The following is a 17,846-nucleotide window of genomic DNA, read 5'->3' on the forward strand; positions in this document are numbered from 1 at the left end:
GTTTGTTGAGGCACGCAAGGGCACGTGGCCATGCGTCAGCAGCTCAGCATCTACACTACATCCACCTCTTTATGCCATGACAGATAGTAATAGCATGACATCCACTCACGGTTTTAAGAGATATCCAAACTTTCCTCTACTTCTCGAACAACTTATGACCATAATAACATATTGCATTTATCATAAATATGTTCTTATTAATAAAAATTATTCCTTCGGTTAAAAAAAACAAAAGGTTAATTTAGGAGGTTTTGCTTATTAATATGGAGTTTGCTGTGTGACACTAAGACAGTTTTATACCTTGTGAGATTTTATAGCATTCTAGATCATTTCGATTAAATATATATATAAAATAAGTAACATTTCAGATTTTGTTCTACCTGCTCAGTGACAAACAGAATAACATACTGCGTCATAGTACTTTGTAATTCATAATCTCCAGTGGGATATAGGCCTGTCTAACATCATTATAATAATACATGGCTATGTATGTAGCATATAGTCTCATTTTTAAATATATATTGTATATTAAATATAGCATTTCTTCCATAGTCATATGATTCATGTGGACAGCATAGACAGTAGTGCTGGAAAATGACATTAGACACCAATAAAAGATCATCACATATAAAGGCTCACAACATTTATTTTATTTTCCTCACAATTCCACAGCAAACAAAAATCAGCAGTGCAGAACATTTCAACAGGCCCTTTTAACAACAGCCAGTATTACATGTTTGTATTATACTGTCCCCTCCGAGCATCGCCAACATAGTTTGAGGAATATACAACGACACTGGAGGGTTAGGCTATCCTATTCACTGGTCCCTAATTTTGCAGTTTGGTCGGTGTGTAAACCACATTACAGCTGATATCCATGGTCTTATAATGAGCTGTCTGTTTAAGCATCCAATCAAATCAAAGACTAGAGGGTATGTTTGTGTGAAAGCTGGGTTTCATCCAAATAAAGTGCAAAGTCTGTGATGACAGTAACAGTAAATGACATAGTAATAACGTTGGAACTGAACGGCACATGATTTGATCCGCGCTCTAGCCCATCCAGAGGTGATTGCGATGAGGGGGTGGGGAAGGGGTTGGAAGGGGGTGGGGGGGGATCTATTTCTTGACTTTGCCCTGAGCAGCCACGGCTTCCATGGCCTTCTTGACGGTCTCCTCGTCCCCCAGGAACTGCATGGGTCCTAAAGGCTTCAGGTTCTTGTCCAGCTCGTACACGATGGGGATACCGGTGGGCAGGTTCAGCTCCATGATGGCCTCCTCCGACATACCTGGGAGAACGGTAAGAGAGACGTTGCATGGATACGCCCTTTCATGTCATTTATTTGAACCGAGAAGGGAGAATATGAGTACGGCCATTGCAAAGATTTCTTGCTGATGCACACCTTGACGCTGTAAAGATGGTATGGATATATATTTTATAAGTTATTTAACTATTAAATGTAACACTTATTTCGCATTATTCCCAATTTCATTGGACCTAAGGTTAATGTGACCCTCTCTAAATAAACAGAGGCAGGCTTGATTTTTATTGGTTGGGCAAGGATCTTGAGATAGAAAAGTGTATACAAGACCAGTTGTCTGAGAAAACAAACTTTCTAACAATGAAATTAAACTCCTTCAGCCTAAGTTGATTTCATTAAATAAAGTCAGTAATTCTGTAAGATAACCCTCTACATACAATGGTTAAAATCATATGTGTTTGGTGTTTTGTCCCCCCAACAGAGCCTTCAAGGCAGCCTGTGGTTAGGCTTAGGGTAATAGTAAGGAATAGGGCCTTCCATAATATTAAAGTTATCAATAAAAGCAAACGTTGTTGATTTGAACAGTATGGAGAACACTTGTTGCACTGGGCTGAGCCTCAGCAGTCTTACCCTCGAGGTGCTTGACGATGCCTCGCAGACTGTTGCCATGGGCAGCGATCAGCACCCTCTTCCCCTCTTTGATCTGTGGAACGATCTCCTCGTTCCAGAAGGGCAGGGCCCTGGCGATGGTGTCCTTCAGACTCTCACAGCTGGGCAGCTGGTCCTCCGTCAGGTCGGCATAGCGCCGGTCCTACAACCAACAACCAGGTTAATGTTGCAGGTTGAGTTTTAGCCACGTGAGCTAACCACATGTGTAAGAAAGACACAATGCAGCAAGGTTCTCCTGCGGGTTCACCTACCTTGCTGATGTTCTGATAGTGGTCATGCCCCTCATCCATGGCTGGTGGAGGAGTGTCAAAAGAGCGCCTCCAGATCTTGACCTGGGCCTCTCCGTGTATGGCTGCCGTCTCAGCCTTGTTCAGCCCAGTCAGCCCACCGTAGTGGCGCTCGTTCAGGCGCCAGGTGCGGTTGACGGGCAGCCACATCTGGTCAATGCTGTCCAGGACAAACCACAGGGTGCGGATGGCCCTCTTTAGGACAGAGGTGTAGCAGACATCGAACTCATAGCCAGCGTCTGAAGGGATAAAGGAAAAGGTTTCACTCATTTGTCATTTGCAGAGCATACAATTTAATTTTTTTTTTGTCATTATAATTTTTTTTGCTCCTCCCCTCACATGTACAGTATACACTTGCTTTTTGCTAAGGTAGGTGCAGTTCTACCCTGCAGGATGGGCCTGCAGAGGTCATTTGGGTCACAGACAACAGACCACCCATGTACAGTATGTTCAACACAAAAAGGAGCACTGCATACACCACCCAGGCCTTTCTCCTCCCCCCCCCCCCATCCCCATGCGGATGCCAATTGATAATATTTAGAACTGGTGGTTCGACGGTGAAGCAGTGTCTGAATATGTGGGCTCCTTCACTTTTCTATGAGACATTAAACACAAATGAAAATGTGTATGCTTCAAATAAAATTAAAAATCTTACAGTATAGGGAAATCATCATTGATGCTGATGAGCGTCATAAATTCACTACAAAACCTCATATTATAGCGTTTATCAGAAAGGGGAACACACCTGAAGAATGAATTGTATTTATCTTTGGTGGAAATGGCTGATGAAAGGGAAGCTTACAATAAGAAGCACATACTGAATACTGCCAGGTTATTCTGGACTGTTCTTTGGGAGCAGCATGCTGTGTCTGTGCCACACAAATGTCTGATCGAACCCTTTGCATCCGGATTCTCCTACAAAGGCGTGGCTATCGGCCTACTCGACTTTTACATATTTATTTCAAAGACTGAACAGCAGCCTTCTGTCCTCATAAACACAACGATAGAATCAGCTCGTCTTGTGTCGCGGTGGGCCGACTAGCTGTTTCCCCATCCGGTAGAGTTGCATAAGCTTTGGCTGTCCTGCGACGGCTTAATTCAATGACAGAGAGAGAACACCCCGATTAGGCCCTGTACTTTTTATAATGGCATAGCCGCCTACCTTTCAGTGCCTGTCCTCCTCTCTTCGCCTCGAGCTCTCCGGTTTCACTCAGGTCGGCGTCGAACCAGCCGCAGAAGCGATTCTCCTGGTTCCAGCAGCTCTCTCCATGGCGGATCAGGACCAGCTTGTAGGCAGCCATCCTCGCACCGATGCCCTCTGTGCTGTATTTCCGGAGTATTTGGGGTGAGTGACTCTTCCTCAAGTGCGGCAGAAACCTCCGCAGATTATTCGTGACTTCGCCGCAACCCCGAACACGTCTACAACGAAGAACGGGGATAAGTATGATGGGTAGTCTGCGGAGATGGTGTGTGTGTGTGTGTGTGTTGTGGAGAGGATCAGAAGAGGCGGCTGCTCGGTCCGAATTTAAGAGATCTCACGACCCGAGCTCTCTTCTTCCTGACGGGTTCCACCAATCGGAAGGCGAGCTGTGTGCGCCGGAGGAGGAGGGAGGCAGGAGGATGCGCACAGCGGCACGTCCCACACCCAGCTGGCTGCATCACACAGTGCAGCACATGGGGAAAACTGCCTCCCTCACAAATGTAGCCTATATCATGAATGCACGCTATAATAATAAGGGGAAAAACATATAGGCCTACATCAGAGACTAAAACATATCCAAACAACAGCACGTGTAGGCCTATTCATTTAGGCCTTTCTTGTTTGTTATCTGAGATGGCCCAGTTGGCTTTTCCTCCTTGTATCCTAACTGATGCTGCGTATAGGCCTACTGGATGATCAAGCTGTTTCTATGGGTGCATACCCAGTAGACTCTCACATTGGACTCGGGTCAGATTACCATTACCACAAATAAGAATGAAGTTGATTGTTAGGCCTAAACATTATCAAAACAGCTTTGAAAGGAACATATTTAAAGGTTGTTCATTTTAACAGTCATGGTCAGAGAGCTGACAGACTGCTATGTTTTAATGAGCACTGTGCTCATGAGGACTAATGGCCTCATGGACCAACCCAGCCATGGCAGACACTGACTGGCTAGTGTTGGATGTTCAAGGTAGATCATTGCGCTTTGCAATCTTGTGACTAGAAAGACCTAGACCAATCCCTTATTCACAGCAGAAGGTTCTGCTTCAGTCTGACTCTTGGGCCTAATTTCAGAGAAGTCCAGATTTTACTGTCTCACCTTTGAGCTAGAAACTTGACCTGAATTGAGGCGAGATTGAAGTCTGGCTTTTTGTCCAGACAGTGTCCATTGCTCAGTGATGGCTTGATCTCCAACATAGGATTACAGGGAGGGAAAAGTGCAACATTTAAATGAATTATAGGATTGACCAACCTCAGAACAGAAGTCACAGACACTATGTCCAGCACAATGGAAAATCCCTTTGCCATTCAAATTTATTGAATTTTTTTTGTCAAAAATGACATGGTGAAATTTCAGTATAGGACCAACAAGCTTTTTGGCTGAATATAGCCTGTCCTTTAATGCAATGTGAGATGTACCAGTCTGACAACTGCATGTAAACAATGGCATTTCTATCCTCCCTTTTTAAAGACTGAAAAACTATTTTGAATTCATTTTTAATCACAATACAATTTAGGGACACTTTAAAAAAACGACATGTGTGAATATAAAATGTACTTATAAAAAACACCTTCATAAAATGAAGTGGTTGTTTATCAAATGTTTTTTAAACGGAGTTAATTGATTGGGTTAACTATGCTCTCACGTGTCTTCCGTGGGTAGAATGATTGTGTCCAATCAGCGCTGGAGACTAAATTGTTGATAGGCGTATTTGAACGCTGATTGGTCAAAGACCAAAACACTCTCCGTGTCCCACCTCCTTCCGGAAGCTAACAGTCAGCTGACTTTACTTTTTTTTCCTTCTAGTGTTTCCTTGTTAGCCAGCGTCAGTACTAGCTAACACAACATCCATCCCGCTTTCTTTCCCTCTTCTATTTCGTCCTCTTTTCTCTTCCTTCTCTTTCTCCAGGAGTTTAAAATAACTCTAGTAAATCGCCGAAACTATGGACGAGACGAGTCCGCTTGTCTCTCCGCTCCGGGACTCGGGTGACTTCAGCTACGGTCCCACGGAGCCCGCCAGCCCCCGGGGCTCGTTTGGAAGCACCCCGGGCTCGGTGGTCCGCATCCCGGCCGGCAGTCCTGGACGCAGCCGGGAGAGACAGCCGCTCCTGGACCGGGACCGTGGGAGTTCGCCGCGGGAGCCGCACAGGAACGAGTTCCCGGAAGATCCCGAGTTCAGAGACATCATCCGAAAGGCCGAGCGAGCCATCGAGGAGGGGATCTACCCGGAGAGGATCTACCAGGGATCCAGTGGGAGCTACTTTGTCAAAGACTCGCTTGGGGTAAGAGGAGAATCCGCTAGCCGACGTGCTTGTTGTGCTAACGGACCCTGTAACTGTCTGATTAATATCTCTATGAAATCTCAAGTGTTGAGCGTGATGCAATGACTAAACACTGCAAGACTGTTTGGGTAATGTCTCTTCTTGGAAGGCCGTTTCTCACTAGCCTGGGATGACTGGGCAAACAGACTGCTAGGCGTCTAAAAGCAACATGAACCTACAGTGTTCACTCGGTTTCAAATAATAAGCAGCAGCAGCTTAGAATGGAAGAATATGGATTGCAACTTTATAGTCCAACAAGGCGGACAATGACCTGGCAGTTCATGGAAACAGACATACACGTCTCACTCCCATTATGGTTGGATACATTGATTCCTATATATATATTCTTTGTTCACTCCCTTGCCCTCAACTCACTCTGTGTCCCTCTGATTAGTTTACTGGCCACGGTGACCCTTGTCAGCTCACTCCTGTGTTAACTCTGCTACTGAACCATTCCCAATGAGAGGTATATACAGACACAGAAACAATCACACCCCTCTAAATAGATACATTTGCTGCTCCATATTTATTGAAAATGTGTTCAACATTTACATTCACCTTTTAACTAGTTTGAACTATTATTGCAACTGCGTAGCTAGCTCCCCCTAAAACGATCTCTTATCATACCCGTGACTGTGGCTGAGCTGGCAGGTTTTGCATCATATCAGAGTAGTGAAGGTCCACCTCTGACCAGCTGTCGCAGTGATGTCAACAATAACAGACACACAGATAAGAAAAAACATGTCGCTGTGTGTAGTAGTAACAGTGTGTGTGTGTGTTTTCTTTCCTAAAAGCTAAGCACACATTCTTTAGTAATCAAAGCATACATCGATGTGGTGCATGTCTGATTTGTTGCGCTTGGAATCACTTTATTCCTGCCAGTGTTTTAACGTTGTGCAGCACAGGGAGCATTATAGAGCGTTTCTTCGCCCTGGTCCTATCGCCCTGGATGACACCTCCTCATTTCTAATGGTGTCAGATTAGACTTTGATCAGCACTGCTGGAGCTGACCAACAACTCTCTCTCTCTCTCTCTCTCTCTCTCACACACACACACACACACACACACACACACACACACACACACACACACACACACACACACACACACACACACACACACACACACACACACACACACACACACACACACACACACACACACACACACACACACACACTGTCCTATCACTTTGCCCTTATCTACAGTGTGCATTGTCTTCAGAACATGTTAAAAAAAGGAAGTGCGTCTTTTGACTTTGTGGCCGGAGCCTCAGAAATTAGATTTCACTTGTATTTTTCAGTCTGCTGCTCATGACGAGATATAGATACCTCTTTCTCCAGTCACTAAAGGCTCACCCAACAGAAATGAGTTGTGTAGGTTGAAATGGGTGAGGTTTTCATCCAGTGACCCACTCCCCCTCTCCTGTTTCTTTAGTCACCAGTGTGCTAAGTAGTAGTCATGTGCTAGCTCTCTGTGAGGGTATAATTCTCTTCAATGACTAAGTTTCATGTTGTAATCGGTGTGTGTGTGTGTGTGTGTGTGTGTGTGTGTGTGTGTGTGTGTGTGTGTGTGTGTGTGTGTGTGTGTGTGTGTGTGTGTGTGTGTGTGTGTGTGTGTGTGTGTGTGTGTGTGTGTGTGTGTGTGTGTGTGTGTGTGTGTGTGTGTGTGTGTGTGTGTGTGTGTGTGTGTGTGTGTGTGTGTGTGTGTGTGTGTGTGTGTCATACCAGCGTAATGTGACATGTGATTTTTCTACATACTTTAATTTAAAGTGACACTGCACCACAAATCTATCCATTCATTGCTTATCAACATTAGACCAATTCAATTTAATCTCAGTAACAGTAGATTTCAGGTTGACAAGTTTTTGACCGCCTAAGAGGCCCCAAAGCTGTATGCTGCTTCAGGTCCATTTTCAAGTTTACAAAAGAGAGCATTGTCCTTGAATTAAAAAGTAGGATGGTCTTACTTTTTTTCTTCTCCATTCCTAAACTTTCCTTTCTGCCCCCTCTCTTCCCTGATTCCACTTCTCATACTCCCCCTCTCCCCCCTGCCCTTTCCCTCCACAGAAAATCATTGGCGTTTTTAAACCTAAGAATGAGGAGCCCTACGGCCAGCTGAACCCCAAGTGGACCAAGTGGCTCCAGAAGCTGTGCTGTCCCTGCTGCTTCGGCCGCGACTGTCTGGTCCTGAACCAGGGTTACCTGTCTGAGGCCGGGGCCAGCCTGGTCGATCAGAAGCTGGAGCTCAACATCGTGCCACGGACCAAGGTGCACACACACACACACACACACACACACACACACACACACACACTCTCTCACTCTCTCACTCACTCACACTCACACACTCACACACTCACACACTCACTCACTCACTCACTCACTCACTCACTCACTCACTCACTCACTCACTCACTCACTCACTCACTCACTCACTCACTCACTCACTCTCACACTCTCACACTCTCACACACACACACACACACACACACACACACACACACACACACACACACTCTCTCACTCTCTCACTCACTCACTCACTCACTCACTCACTCACACACACACACACACACACACACACACACACACACACACACACACACACACACACACACACACACACACACACAGCTACAAATAACCACTCTCAAATCAATCTCCGGGCGCTCTAGGTGGTGTACCTGGCGAGTGAGACCTTCAACTACAGTGCCATAGACAGGGTGAAATCTCGAGGTAAGCGGCTAGCCCTGGAGAAGGTGCCTAAAGTGGGCCAGCGCTTCCACAGGATCGGACTGCCACCGAAGGTATGATATGGAAGAGTTGTGGTGTTTCACGGGTAATTAATTACACCTTTTCAGTGACTGGTGAAGTAGAATGTAACTCTCAAAAAGCTTTGAAATCTAATTATTATATATGATATTATGATTTTAAGTTACTGTCTCTAATCTACTGTATTAACTCCCCACTTCTTTTTCATTTATTATTTTGTTTTCTCTGAATGGCTTTCGACAAAAGTAAGAGAACGGGTGTAAATGTGTTGTGTCATTGTAATCAAATGTAAATCCTTATTTTCTAACTTCGAAGGTAATTGTTTTAGTTGCAACTGAAGTACACTGATGTGCTCTCAACAAGTCCTATTGTGTGAATGCTGTTAGGAGAGAGCAATTTTAGCTTTAAGTCAGTTAAGCACATTAAGGACAATGGCATTACAGTCTGTAAAAACAGTGTTCGGGCGGCTGTGGCGCAGCGGGTAGGGAGATCGTCCTCTGGAGTGCAGGGTCAGAGGTTCGATCCCCCGCCTACCCACCACATGTCGAAGTGTCCCTGGGGAAGACACTGAACCCCACATTGCTCCCGATGGTTCAGAGAGCGCCTTGCATGGCAGCAACTGCCATCGGTGTATGAATGGGTGAATGTGGCAAGAATTGTAAAGCGCTTTGGGGCTGAGAAAATCGGCTAAAAAGTGCTATATAAGTCAAGTCCATTTACCATTTAAAAAAAAAAAAACGATGCCCCAGACACCCAGAGAGCACATGTAATGTGTGTGTGTTTGTAACATAATGAACGGTTGCTTTCTCCCTTTTCCCCAGGTCGGTTCCTTCCAGATATTCGTCGACGGATACAAAGATGCAGATTTCTGGCTGCGGAGGTTTGAGGCCGAGCCTTTGCCTGAGAACACCAACCGTCAGCTCCAGATGCAGTTTGAGCGGCTGGTGGTGCTCGACTACATTATCAGGAACACAGGCATGTATACTGTCCCCCCCCCCCCTGGCAGACTAGGTTTACATTACATTACATTCTATTTAGCTGACGCTTTTTATCCAAAGCGACTTCCATTAAGAGCATTCAACCATAATAAACCAAGCCACATGTACTGCAAGTGCTACATGGAGATGTATCAAGCGCCATTTTTTATTTTATTTATTTTAGTCGAAGTGCAGTCTGAAGAGATGTGCTTTAAGGCTGCGGTGGAAGATGTGTAAAGTCCATCAGCTGATCTGATTATTAGACTGTATATTGATAGAGAAAAACATGTTGTGGTCTTGAATGCATCCTTGGCAGCTTCTTCATCTGACAACATTGTTTGTTGAGTGAAGTGCATGTTGTCTAACTCTTGGTTGATTTAAGATTTTACTCGTTAGGATTTTAGTTTCATTTGAGTTTGTATTCTAGACAGGGGAAATGACAACTGGCTGCTGAAGTACGACTGTCCAATGGACCCAGTTGGAAGTAAGGTGAGGAGGACACACTCACAACAGATTCGAAGATCACAAGAGTTTATTTGTCACATTGCTCATACAGCATGTGCAGTGAAATGTCGGTGTGGGCAGAGTACGTTCTCAATGTGCTCAGATTAGAAAATATAGAATAGAATAAAATACAGTAAAAGTGTTAAAGATATGAGTCTCAACACTCGCTTAAAAAGTGCCTGAATACCTGTTTATTGTATGTCCATTTTCCCTAATTGTATAGGACTCAGACTGGGTGGTAGTGAAGGATCCTATCATCAAGCTGGCAGCTATAGACAACGGCCTCGCCTTCCCCCTCAAACACCCTGACTCCTGGAGAGCCTGTAAGCACGCACGCCGACCAATCAATGCTCTCATACAGTTCTATCCATTGTATGACTCCACCCAGTCACTGTTTCATTCACCTTCCAGCTCTCTTTACAAGTACTACCTGATCACATGATCATAGAGACACCGTTTTTCATTTGTATCCAATCACCAGACCCGTTCTACTGGGCGTGGCTTTCCCAGGCCAAAGTCCCCTTCTCCCAGGAAATCAAGGAGCTGGTCCTGCCCAAACTCTCCGACCCAAATTTCATCAAAGACCTTGAAGAGGACCTGTACGAATTATTCAAGGTATGGAGGGACGGCCATGTAAGTAGTTCAGCCAAGTTGTTTTGTGCAGAAGGTGTGAGAATTCTTTTTAACATGTCTGCAATGTGTCTCACAGAAAGACCCGGGTTTTGACCGAGGACAGTTCCACAAACAAGTAGCAGTAATGAGGGGGCAGGTGAGTTTGATTATTTGTTCTCTAAACACATTGTTTTTTTCTGCATTTAGATAAGACGTACAAAGACCTCTAGTCCAGTGTCTCCAAATAGGGGATGCAACACTCCTTAAAGCCACAGTGCGTAACTTTTTCATATAAATGAATGTCGGTTACATTCAAGCCATCGCAAAATGAGTTGACTTAAAAGTTGATTAATGATCTCCTATTATACTAATTTCTCATTAATGACTCCTATAGAGCAACCTGACACGAATCACAGCACAAAAAAACTATGTAGATTTTCGGGAAACTCTTCCTCTCATCTGGGGTTTTCAGCATTCTCTGTCAACACTGGGCTTCGTCGTTCTCCGCCCCCTTGCCCCCCTCCTGCAAACCCCACTCCGTTGTGATTGGTTACCTTCCGGAAGACTTTCAGCGGTGCACAGGCAGATTTGAGCAGGCAGGTGGGGGCATGGCCGGATCGTGCCTGAGCACGTTGCAGCATTACAATACATGGAAAATCTGGATTGATCAACGTAGATAAATCCCGGCAATTTGAACAAGTGAATCGCGACCGGCGTTCCTAGTGTTTAGCGCTCTGCACAGCCACCCCAGACGGTCAGCAGGGAATACGTCTAAATGCATGTAAGTCATTATTTGACACTTTAGTATGGTTAAACATGACTATAAATCATTATAACAACGTTTATAGGTCATACAAGTTGAAAAAGCACAATAGGTGCTCTTTAAGCCTATCGGCTCTGTATTTCTCAGTATGGCAGCGTTTACAAACTGTTGCCACCCCCCTGACACTGGCGCAGGAGCTCTGAAAAATCCCAAGAAGCGCCCAAGAAATGTTTCAGTTATTCTATCGCTAAGAAAAACCTGGACGTGCAACAGATACATGGTATAAAATGTGTGATCACTGAAAGGCTTACACCATGTAGATGTGCCGACAGTGTTGTTGTAAATTCTCCGAATTCCCCGAGGGGGCAACAGAAATGATGCACTATAGCTTTAAAAGAGAGGCACTACTTCTTTTTCAGCAGTTTGACACATGCAAGACAAGTCTCATTTTCTCTCCCCATTTTTTTTCTCCCTAGGTCCTGAACCTGTGCCAAGCCCTTAAGGACGGTAAGACGCCCCTGCAGTTGGTCCAGATGCCCCCAGTCATCGTGGAAACGGCCAGAGCCCCCCAGAGAGCCAACAGTGAGTCCTACACACAGAGCTTCCAGAGCAGAAGACCCTTCTTCACCTGGTGGTAGGAGCCACAGCATGAGAGTGGAAGCACATGAGACGGCAGGAGGCCGAGGAGAGAGGTGGTGTCGGCATGGCCATGGAAGACAGAGACAGAATCTGGGAGCCAGGGTTTCCTGTCCCCGCTAAAATGGAATTAATCACCACCCCCTCCCCGTGTGGATATTTTGGGTCACAAACAGCGAGCGAGTGAGTGAAGAGGGCAAAAAAAGAGGAAGAGTTTCCTAACACATCTTCCCAGTTTTGCCTCTGTGCCTTGAGTGGATGTCGATGAAGAATGAACAGAACGCTCTAAATGATTCAGTCACTTCCTGCGAGAGAGAAAGATTTCGGTGAGATGTCAGGACTTCTCTTTCGGGACACACGGGTGCATGGGATTTTTCGCTCACAGACAGACAGACAGACAGACACACACACACACACACACACAGACAGACAGACAGACAGAGACACACACACACACACACACACACACACACACACACACACACACACACACACTGGGCTGGATGGTGGGGTCGCATTCCATGTTTTTGATTATTCTTCATACCTCTCTGCCTTTCTTTTAAAATAATCACCTGCAGTTAGAAATCTCTGGGCTGGTGAAAGCAGCGATGCCACTAGCGTTTTTTGTTTGTTTGTTTTTAACAAATAAGAGAAGTGTTAATTGCGGTAATATTTAAAGGGGAACTGCTCACTCAAGTGTGTGTATGTCTCTACCCGGTGAACACAAGCCATGTGAACGGCTTTCACAGTTACTCTGTACTGTTCAGATTAGGGCTGCAACTAACGATTATTTTAATAATCGATTAATCTGTCGATAATTTTCTCGATTAATCGATTAGTGTTTTGGCTCGTAAAATGTCAGAAATGGTGAAAAATGTTGACCAATTTTCCAAAGCCCATGTTGACTTCCTCAAATGTATTTTTATGTCCAAAACACAAAGATATTTCAGTTTACTGTCATAATAGGATTAAAGAAACCAGAAAATATTCACATTTGAGAAGCTGAAATCAGAGAATTCGGAATTTGTTTTATTAAAAAATGACTTGAAACGATTAATCGATTATCAAAGTAGTTGGCAATGATTTTAATAATCGATTAATAATTGATTTGTCGATTAATCGTTGCAGCTCTAGTTCAGATTAGGATCTGCAATTCATCTGGTGGTGATGTTGGAAATCGGAGGAAGTTTTTTGTTTTAAGACACAAAGTGTTTTGTTTTTAGATAAGATCTAAGTCTGATTGGCTCGCCTAGTTTGTTTTTCTTCTTTCACTGATGAGTGAAAATCATTGGGGACAGTCCCAGGCGGGTTGCTTCCCAATCCACAAGCTCCCACTGTGTCTGGGCCATGTCTGGACTTCTGTTCATTCTCTGGCTCTAACAGGTGGACCTAACGACTAAAGTAACTTCCTGCTCTACTGAACTGACATGAAAAAGTATTGTGACAATGCACTGTATCATTTGTATGTAATAATTTAATGATAGACTATAATTAAAACATATTCCAATAATACAGATGACATGTGTGTTTGTGAATGTTGATACAGTCACACTACGTAAATGTGAAGAATCCTCCCAGAGCAGCTGGAGAAAAGTGCTTTATTGGATTCAGTTTTCTGCTGTTAAAGTCAAAAACATGATATGACCGCCCTGTGTATATGCTAGATGGGTTAGTCAAGGCAGACTTTAAAAGAATATGACACATTTTTAGGATCATTAGGATATTTATTTTAGGAAAAAAAGGTCATGAAGAATCTCAAACATGGCTTGAAATGCTCTATAGAAAAGTATCATTGCATGAGCAGCATTACAATATCCTCCTCCTGTTTAACATGATAGTATGTCATGAGTTTGCCGTCACTGGCAGCGCCATCTGTCTAGCTAACTCCTTTAACCTGGTGTGCCTTGAAAAAACATTGTACTCTAACGTAGCCTATAGTACATGTACATCAGAGATTTCTAAACACAAAAGCCATTTCTGTCTGTCTCCTGCAAAAGCCTTCTCCAACAGGCCTGTGTTGGAACAGATGCCAGTTGAATTTCCAACAGTTGGAGGAAAAAAAGAACAGTTGGACTAATCGGCAATAAGGTATTCCAAAGCTCACCAGTGCTGGGGGGTCTAACGGGTAGAGTACGATATAATAATATACAGTCATGCCTGAAATTATTCATATCCCCTGGCAAATTTTGACTTAAAGTTACTTTTATTCAACCAGCAAGTGTTTTCTTGATTTTAAATGACACAGGCTTCTCCCAGAAGATAATAAGACCATGTTCAAGAGGCATCATTGTGGGGAAAAAATATGAACAAAAAGTGGCATGTCCAAAATTATTCATACCCTTCTCAATAATCAATACAAAAAGCCCTAACAGCAATCAAACACTTTCTATAATTGCTGACCAGCTTTTTGCATGTCTCTCCTGGTATTTTTGCCCATTCATCTTTATCAATGAGCTTCAACTCTTTCAGTTTGGAGGGTCTCACTGCCATCACCCTGATCTTTAGCTCCCTCCACAGATTCTAAACTGGAAGACTCTGGCTGGGCCACTGTAAAACGTTAATGTGTTTGTCAGCTAACCATTTCTTCACCACTTTTTGCTGTGTTCCAAATGGCAGTCTTTTTCTTTTCAGTGGAGGATGCGGTGAAGGTAGTGCTCAGAGCGTGCGCTACACTCCTGTCTGGTCAAATCAAAGCGCCAGGAGGAGGGTTTGAAGGGATTGAGGTTCTCTGCCATGTCTTCCTCGCTGGACAGCAGACATTTTCCTGGACTGAGCGGGGGGGTGTCCTCCTCGACCTCATCAGTGCAGCCGCAGAAGGGCTCCTCAACCCTGGGAGAAAGAGAAGAAGAACACTATGGTTTGGTTGGGTCTTTCACATGCCCTACTTTACTGTACATATACTGTACTTTGAGCACATTAGACCAACTTACAATCCATACGTCTAACTTCTACAAAATGCGGTTGTTCGATCAAGACAGTAAACATTAATTGTTATCTAAAGTTAATTTGTGGTCTCGAGAGAGAGAGAGAGAGAGAGAGAGAGAGAGAGAGAGAGAGAGAGAGAGAGAGAGAGAGAGAGAGAGAGAGAGAGAGAGAGAGAGAGAGAGAGAGAGAGAGAGAGAGAGAGAGAGAGAGAGAGAGAGAGAGAGAGAGAGAGAGAGAGAGAGAGAGAGAGAGAGAGAGAGAGAGAGAGAGAGAGAGAGAGAGAGAGACTGCTCCACCAATGTGTTCACTGTGTCAGTTAAGAGTGTCTGTGTCACTAAATAAGTAGACCATAAGATTTGTTATGTTCCGGTTGCTTTTTATTTGTTTATCTTCCCTAATTGTTAGGCTTTGTATTTGTCCAATCTAAAATGGAGTTCTTGGTAATATGTCCCCTGGCGAATGGTGTAACACAAAAATAAAGCATAAAAAGAAGTACACCAGAGTCATGGGGTTTGGGAATTGTCCTCGACAAATAACAATTCCACCTTTAAATGACATTGACTCTTTTTTCCTGAGGGGTACATGACATCTAATCTGAAGCCTCTACCTCATGGTGGAGCGGGGGGGAATGTCTGTACAAATTGTCATGGCAATCCGTCCAAAATAATTGTTCCAGACTGGACCAAAGGGTGGGGGGGTGGCGGCCTGACATTTTGCCATTTCTTTCCATAAAGCCATGTCGCTAGCCTGGCTGCTGACAAAGCTGCAGTACACCATTTTGTTATCACTCCACTCCACCGCTCCTGAAAGACCCACACACACACACACACCATTCTGTGGCACTTCATTACTGCTCCAACAAATCTAATTTGGTCTCAGTGAGGAATGTGGATAGCAAAGCATGACACATGGGGTGTGTGTGTGTGTGTGTGTGTGTGTGTGTGTGTGTGTGTGTGTGTGTGTGTGTGTGTGTGTGTGTGTGTGTGTGTGTGTGTGTGTGTGTGTGTGTGTGTGTGTGTGTGTGTGTGTGTGTGTGTGTGTGTGTGTGTGTGTTATGCAGAGAGAGGGAGAGAAGAGTCTTGTGAGATCATGCTGAGTTTGTTAAGCACATGACAATTTACACACTGCATTTCAAGAAGCGGGGGGGGGGGGGGGTCTTGACTTTTAGACATGTACAACTGTTACTACATAAACAGGAGAGGACAGATTAGAAGTATGTAAGGGAGAGAGAACAGAGAAAGACTCTGCCACTGAGCCCAATGGATTAAGAGAATGTCTCCCTCCTTTTCCTTTTTAACTCCTCGTCTACACATCACTTTTCACATCCTTTCTTTACTTTTTGTTTGCTGCCCCCTCCAGCTGTTTGACCCTTGTCACTTACCTGAGATATCCTGATGCTCTGAGCCACTTGTGTTCTCTGCGTGCCTCCGCTCTGACGCCCGCCTTCTTCCTTGCCCTCACTCGGAGCCCCACCAAGGCCTGGGCCAGCACTGCCAGGTCCTGGTCCTCCTCCGCTCCCTCCATCAGGTCTGCATTCATCCCGTTCCACACCAGCCTGGCCTGGTGCTCTGCGTCTCTGTCCCCAGCCGTCCTGAACAGCCTGTGCAGCTGGTGCAAGTGGACCCCCGTGAAGATGTTGGAGCATCCCGACTTTCTGCTGCGACGACTGGAGAGGCCGCACTGCACCGGCAGACCACTCTCCACAGAGCTGCATGCTGGGGCTGCTGCCATGGTTGTCACAGGGGGGGGAGAGATGAGCTTCCAGGTGGCAGGACAAGAAGGGCAATGTCAAGAGGCTGGTAAACAAAACCTGATGGGTCAGCTGAAAGGGTGGAGCAAGGAAAAAGGCCAAATGAGTTTAACTAAAGACTAAAGAGCTCACAGAAAGAGCTCCAGCCTTCAGCCTGAGCCAGCAGACACATTTCCAAGGCTCCGGCCAAATGAAAACAAGTTACAGTACATCAGCTGCCCTTCCCGCTGTGATTAAGCCTTATCTCATTAGTCATGGGACATACAGTATGTGTGTAGGGACAGGTAACACACAAGCACGTGTGTGAACACATGCACGCACAAACACACATAATGTCTGGCTGCAGGCAAGGATCATTTTCATTCGTCAGTCCATTTCATACACACCACTGGCAGGCTAGCTATTGAATACATCAGTGTTGAAAATGTTTTTGTAAATATAATTGGACTTTAAAATCAAATAGAAATACAACTCTTTCTACTGTACTATTCCTATTAACATCTCCATTAGCCGGATTCCTTATGGGTAAAAAAAAAACCCTGAAAACAATGAATCACTGGTACAATGTGATGAGTGCTTACCTTCCCCTATAGAGTTTGATGAGACAGACGGGGATCACGCACCACATGCAGACGAACAACCTGAGTCCTGAACCAGCATCCAGACTATGCAAACGCCTCCTAATGATGACGCCACACACTGCTGACCATATAGATTGCGTCAGTGGCGCACGAGGCCACGCGGGAATAATCAAAGGGTAATCCATGAGTGACGTGCGTACCGAGTTGTCTAAGTCAAAACATGTACCGGTCTGACGATAGAGAAAAATGTGCTAGGTTGTTTTCTAACGCTATTGATTGAGCTTTTCTTCCTTGTGTTTGTTTTGCTGCAATAAGGCCTATACTTTGTCTCACTGGGGTTTATTTAGTAACATATAGCCTACCTGACATTATACCAATGGTTGATTTATTGATTGATTCACTTTATTATCCCAAAGGCAGATTTGGAGCAGGGTGGGCACACATTTTAACATAGCCTACTCCATAAAATCATACACAGCACCAACCGGAACATTTCTGTTTAACTAAAGTAGCTGGGTTGTTGGTCTAAATTTGTTAATGATATTAAAGTTCCATCAGGTAAGAATGATTATTTCTGGATAAT

The 17,846-nt window shown here is 44.6% G+C and overlaps 3 protein-coding genes across 3 annotated transcripts; 1 reads left to right on the plus strand and 2 right to left on the minus strand.

Moving 5' to 3' along the window:
- Positions 1–628: 628 nt before the first annotated feature.
- Positions 629–3,772, minus strand: pgam1b (phosphoglycerate mutase 1b). The gene is made up of 4 exons (XM_080029642.1): positions 3,378–3,772; positions 2,180–2,454; positions 1,890–2,070; positions 629–1,286 (listed from the first exon to the last, which is right to left on the minus strand). Exons 1-4 carry the CDS (start codon positions 3,514–3,516, stop codon positions 1,117–1,119), a joined length of 765 nt encoding a protein of 254 aa, XP_079885768.1. The 5' UTR covers positions 3,517–3,772; the 3' UTR covers positions 629–1,116.
- Positions 3,773–5,250: 1,478 nt separating this feature from the next.
- On the plus strand, positions 5,251–13,503 carry pi4k2a (phosphatidylinositol 4-kinase type 2 alpha). The gene is made up of 9 exons (XM_080028678.1): positions 5,251–5,702; positions 7,811–8,011; positions 8,419–8,550; positions 9,337–9,494; positions 9,924–9,981; positions 10,220–10,319; positions 10,478–10,611; positions 10,706–10,765; positions 11,848–13,503. The coding sequence occupies exons 1-9, from the start codon at positions 5,364–5,366 to the stop codon at positions 12,007–12,009; spliced, it is 1,344 nt and encodes a 447-aa protein (XP_079884804.1). The 5' UTR covers positions 5,251–5,363; the 3' UTR covers positions 12,010–13,503.
- A 1,131-nt stretch (positions 13,504–14,634) lies between these two features.
- On the minus strand, positions 14,635–16,663 carry avpi1 (arginine vasopressin induced 1; the record flags this gene model as incomplete). The annotated part of the gene is made up of 2 exons (XM_080028900.1): positions 14,635–14,836; positions 16,314–16,663. 2 exons carry the CDS (start codon positions 16,661–16,663, stop codon positions 14,635–14,637), a joined length of 552 nt encoding a protein of 183 aa, XP_079885026.1.
- Positions 16,664–17,846: the final 1,183 nt, after the last annotated feature.

This window comes from Ammodytes marinus (assembly GCF_949987685.1).
Source record: "Ammodytes marinus genome assembly, chromosome: 6".
NCBI classification, from domain to species: Eukaryota; Metazoa; Chordata; class Actinopteri; order Uranoscopiformes; family Ammodytidae; genus Ammodytes; species Ammodytes marinus.

Bases quoted from the DNA above. Each gene is read 5' to 3' on its own strand.
- pi4k2a (XM_080028678.1), top strand. From the start codon at position 5,364: ATGGACGAGACGAGTCCGCTTGTCTCTCCGCTCCGGGACTCGGGTGAC. The intron at 5,703-7,810 runs GTAAGAGGAGAA...TTCCCTCCACAG, and splicing joins TTGTCAAAGACTCGCTTGGG to AAAATCATTGGCGTTTTTAA. The intron at 8,551-9,336 runs GTATGATATGGA...CCTTTTCCCCAG, and splicing joins GGATCGGACTGCCACCGAAG to GTCGGTTCCTTCCAGATATT.
- pgam1b (XM_080029642.1), bottom strand. From the start codon at position 3,516: ATGGCTGCCTACAAGCTGGTCCTGATCCGCCATGGAGAGAGCTGCTGG. The intron at 2,455-3,377 runs GTAGGCGGCTAT...TTATCCCTTCAG, and splicing joins AGGAGGACAGGCACTGAAAG to ACGCTGGCTATGAGTTCGAT. The intron at 2,071-2,179 runs GTAGGTGAACCC...TGTTGGTTGTAG, and splicing joins ACTATCAGAACATCAGCAAG to GACCGGCGCTATGCCGACCT.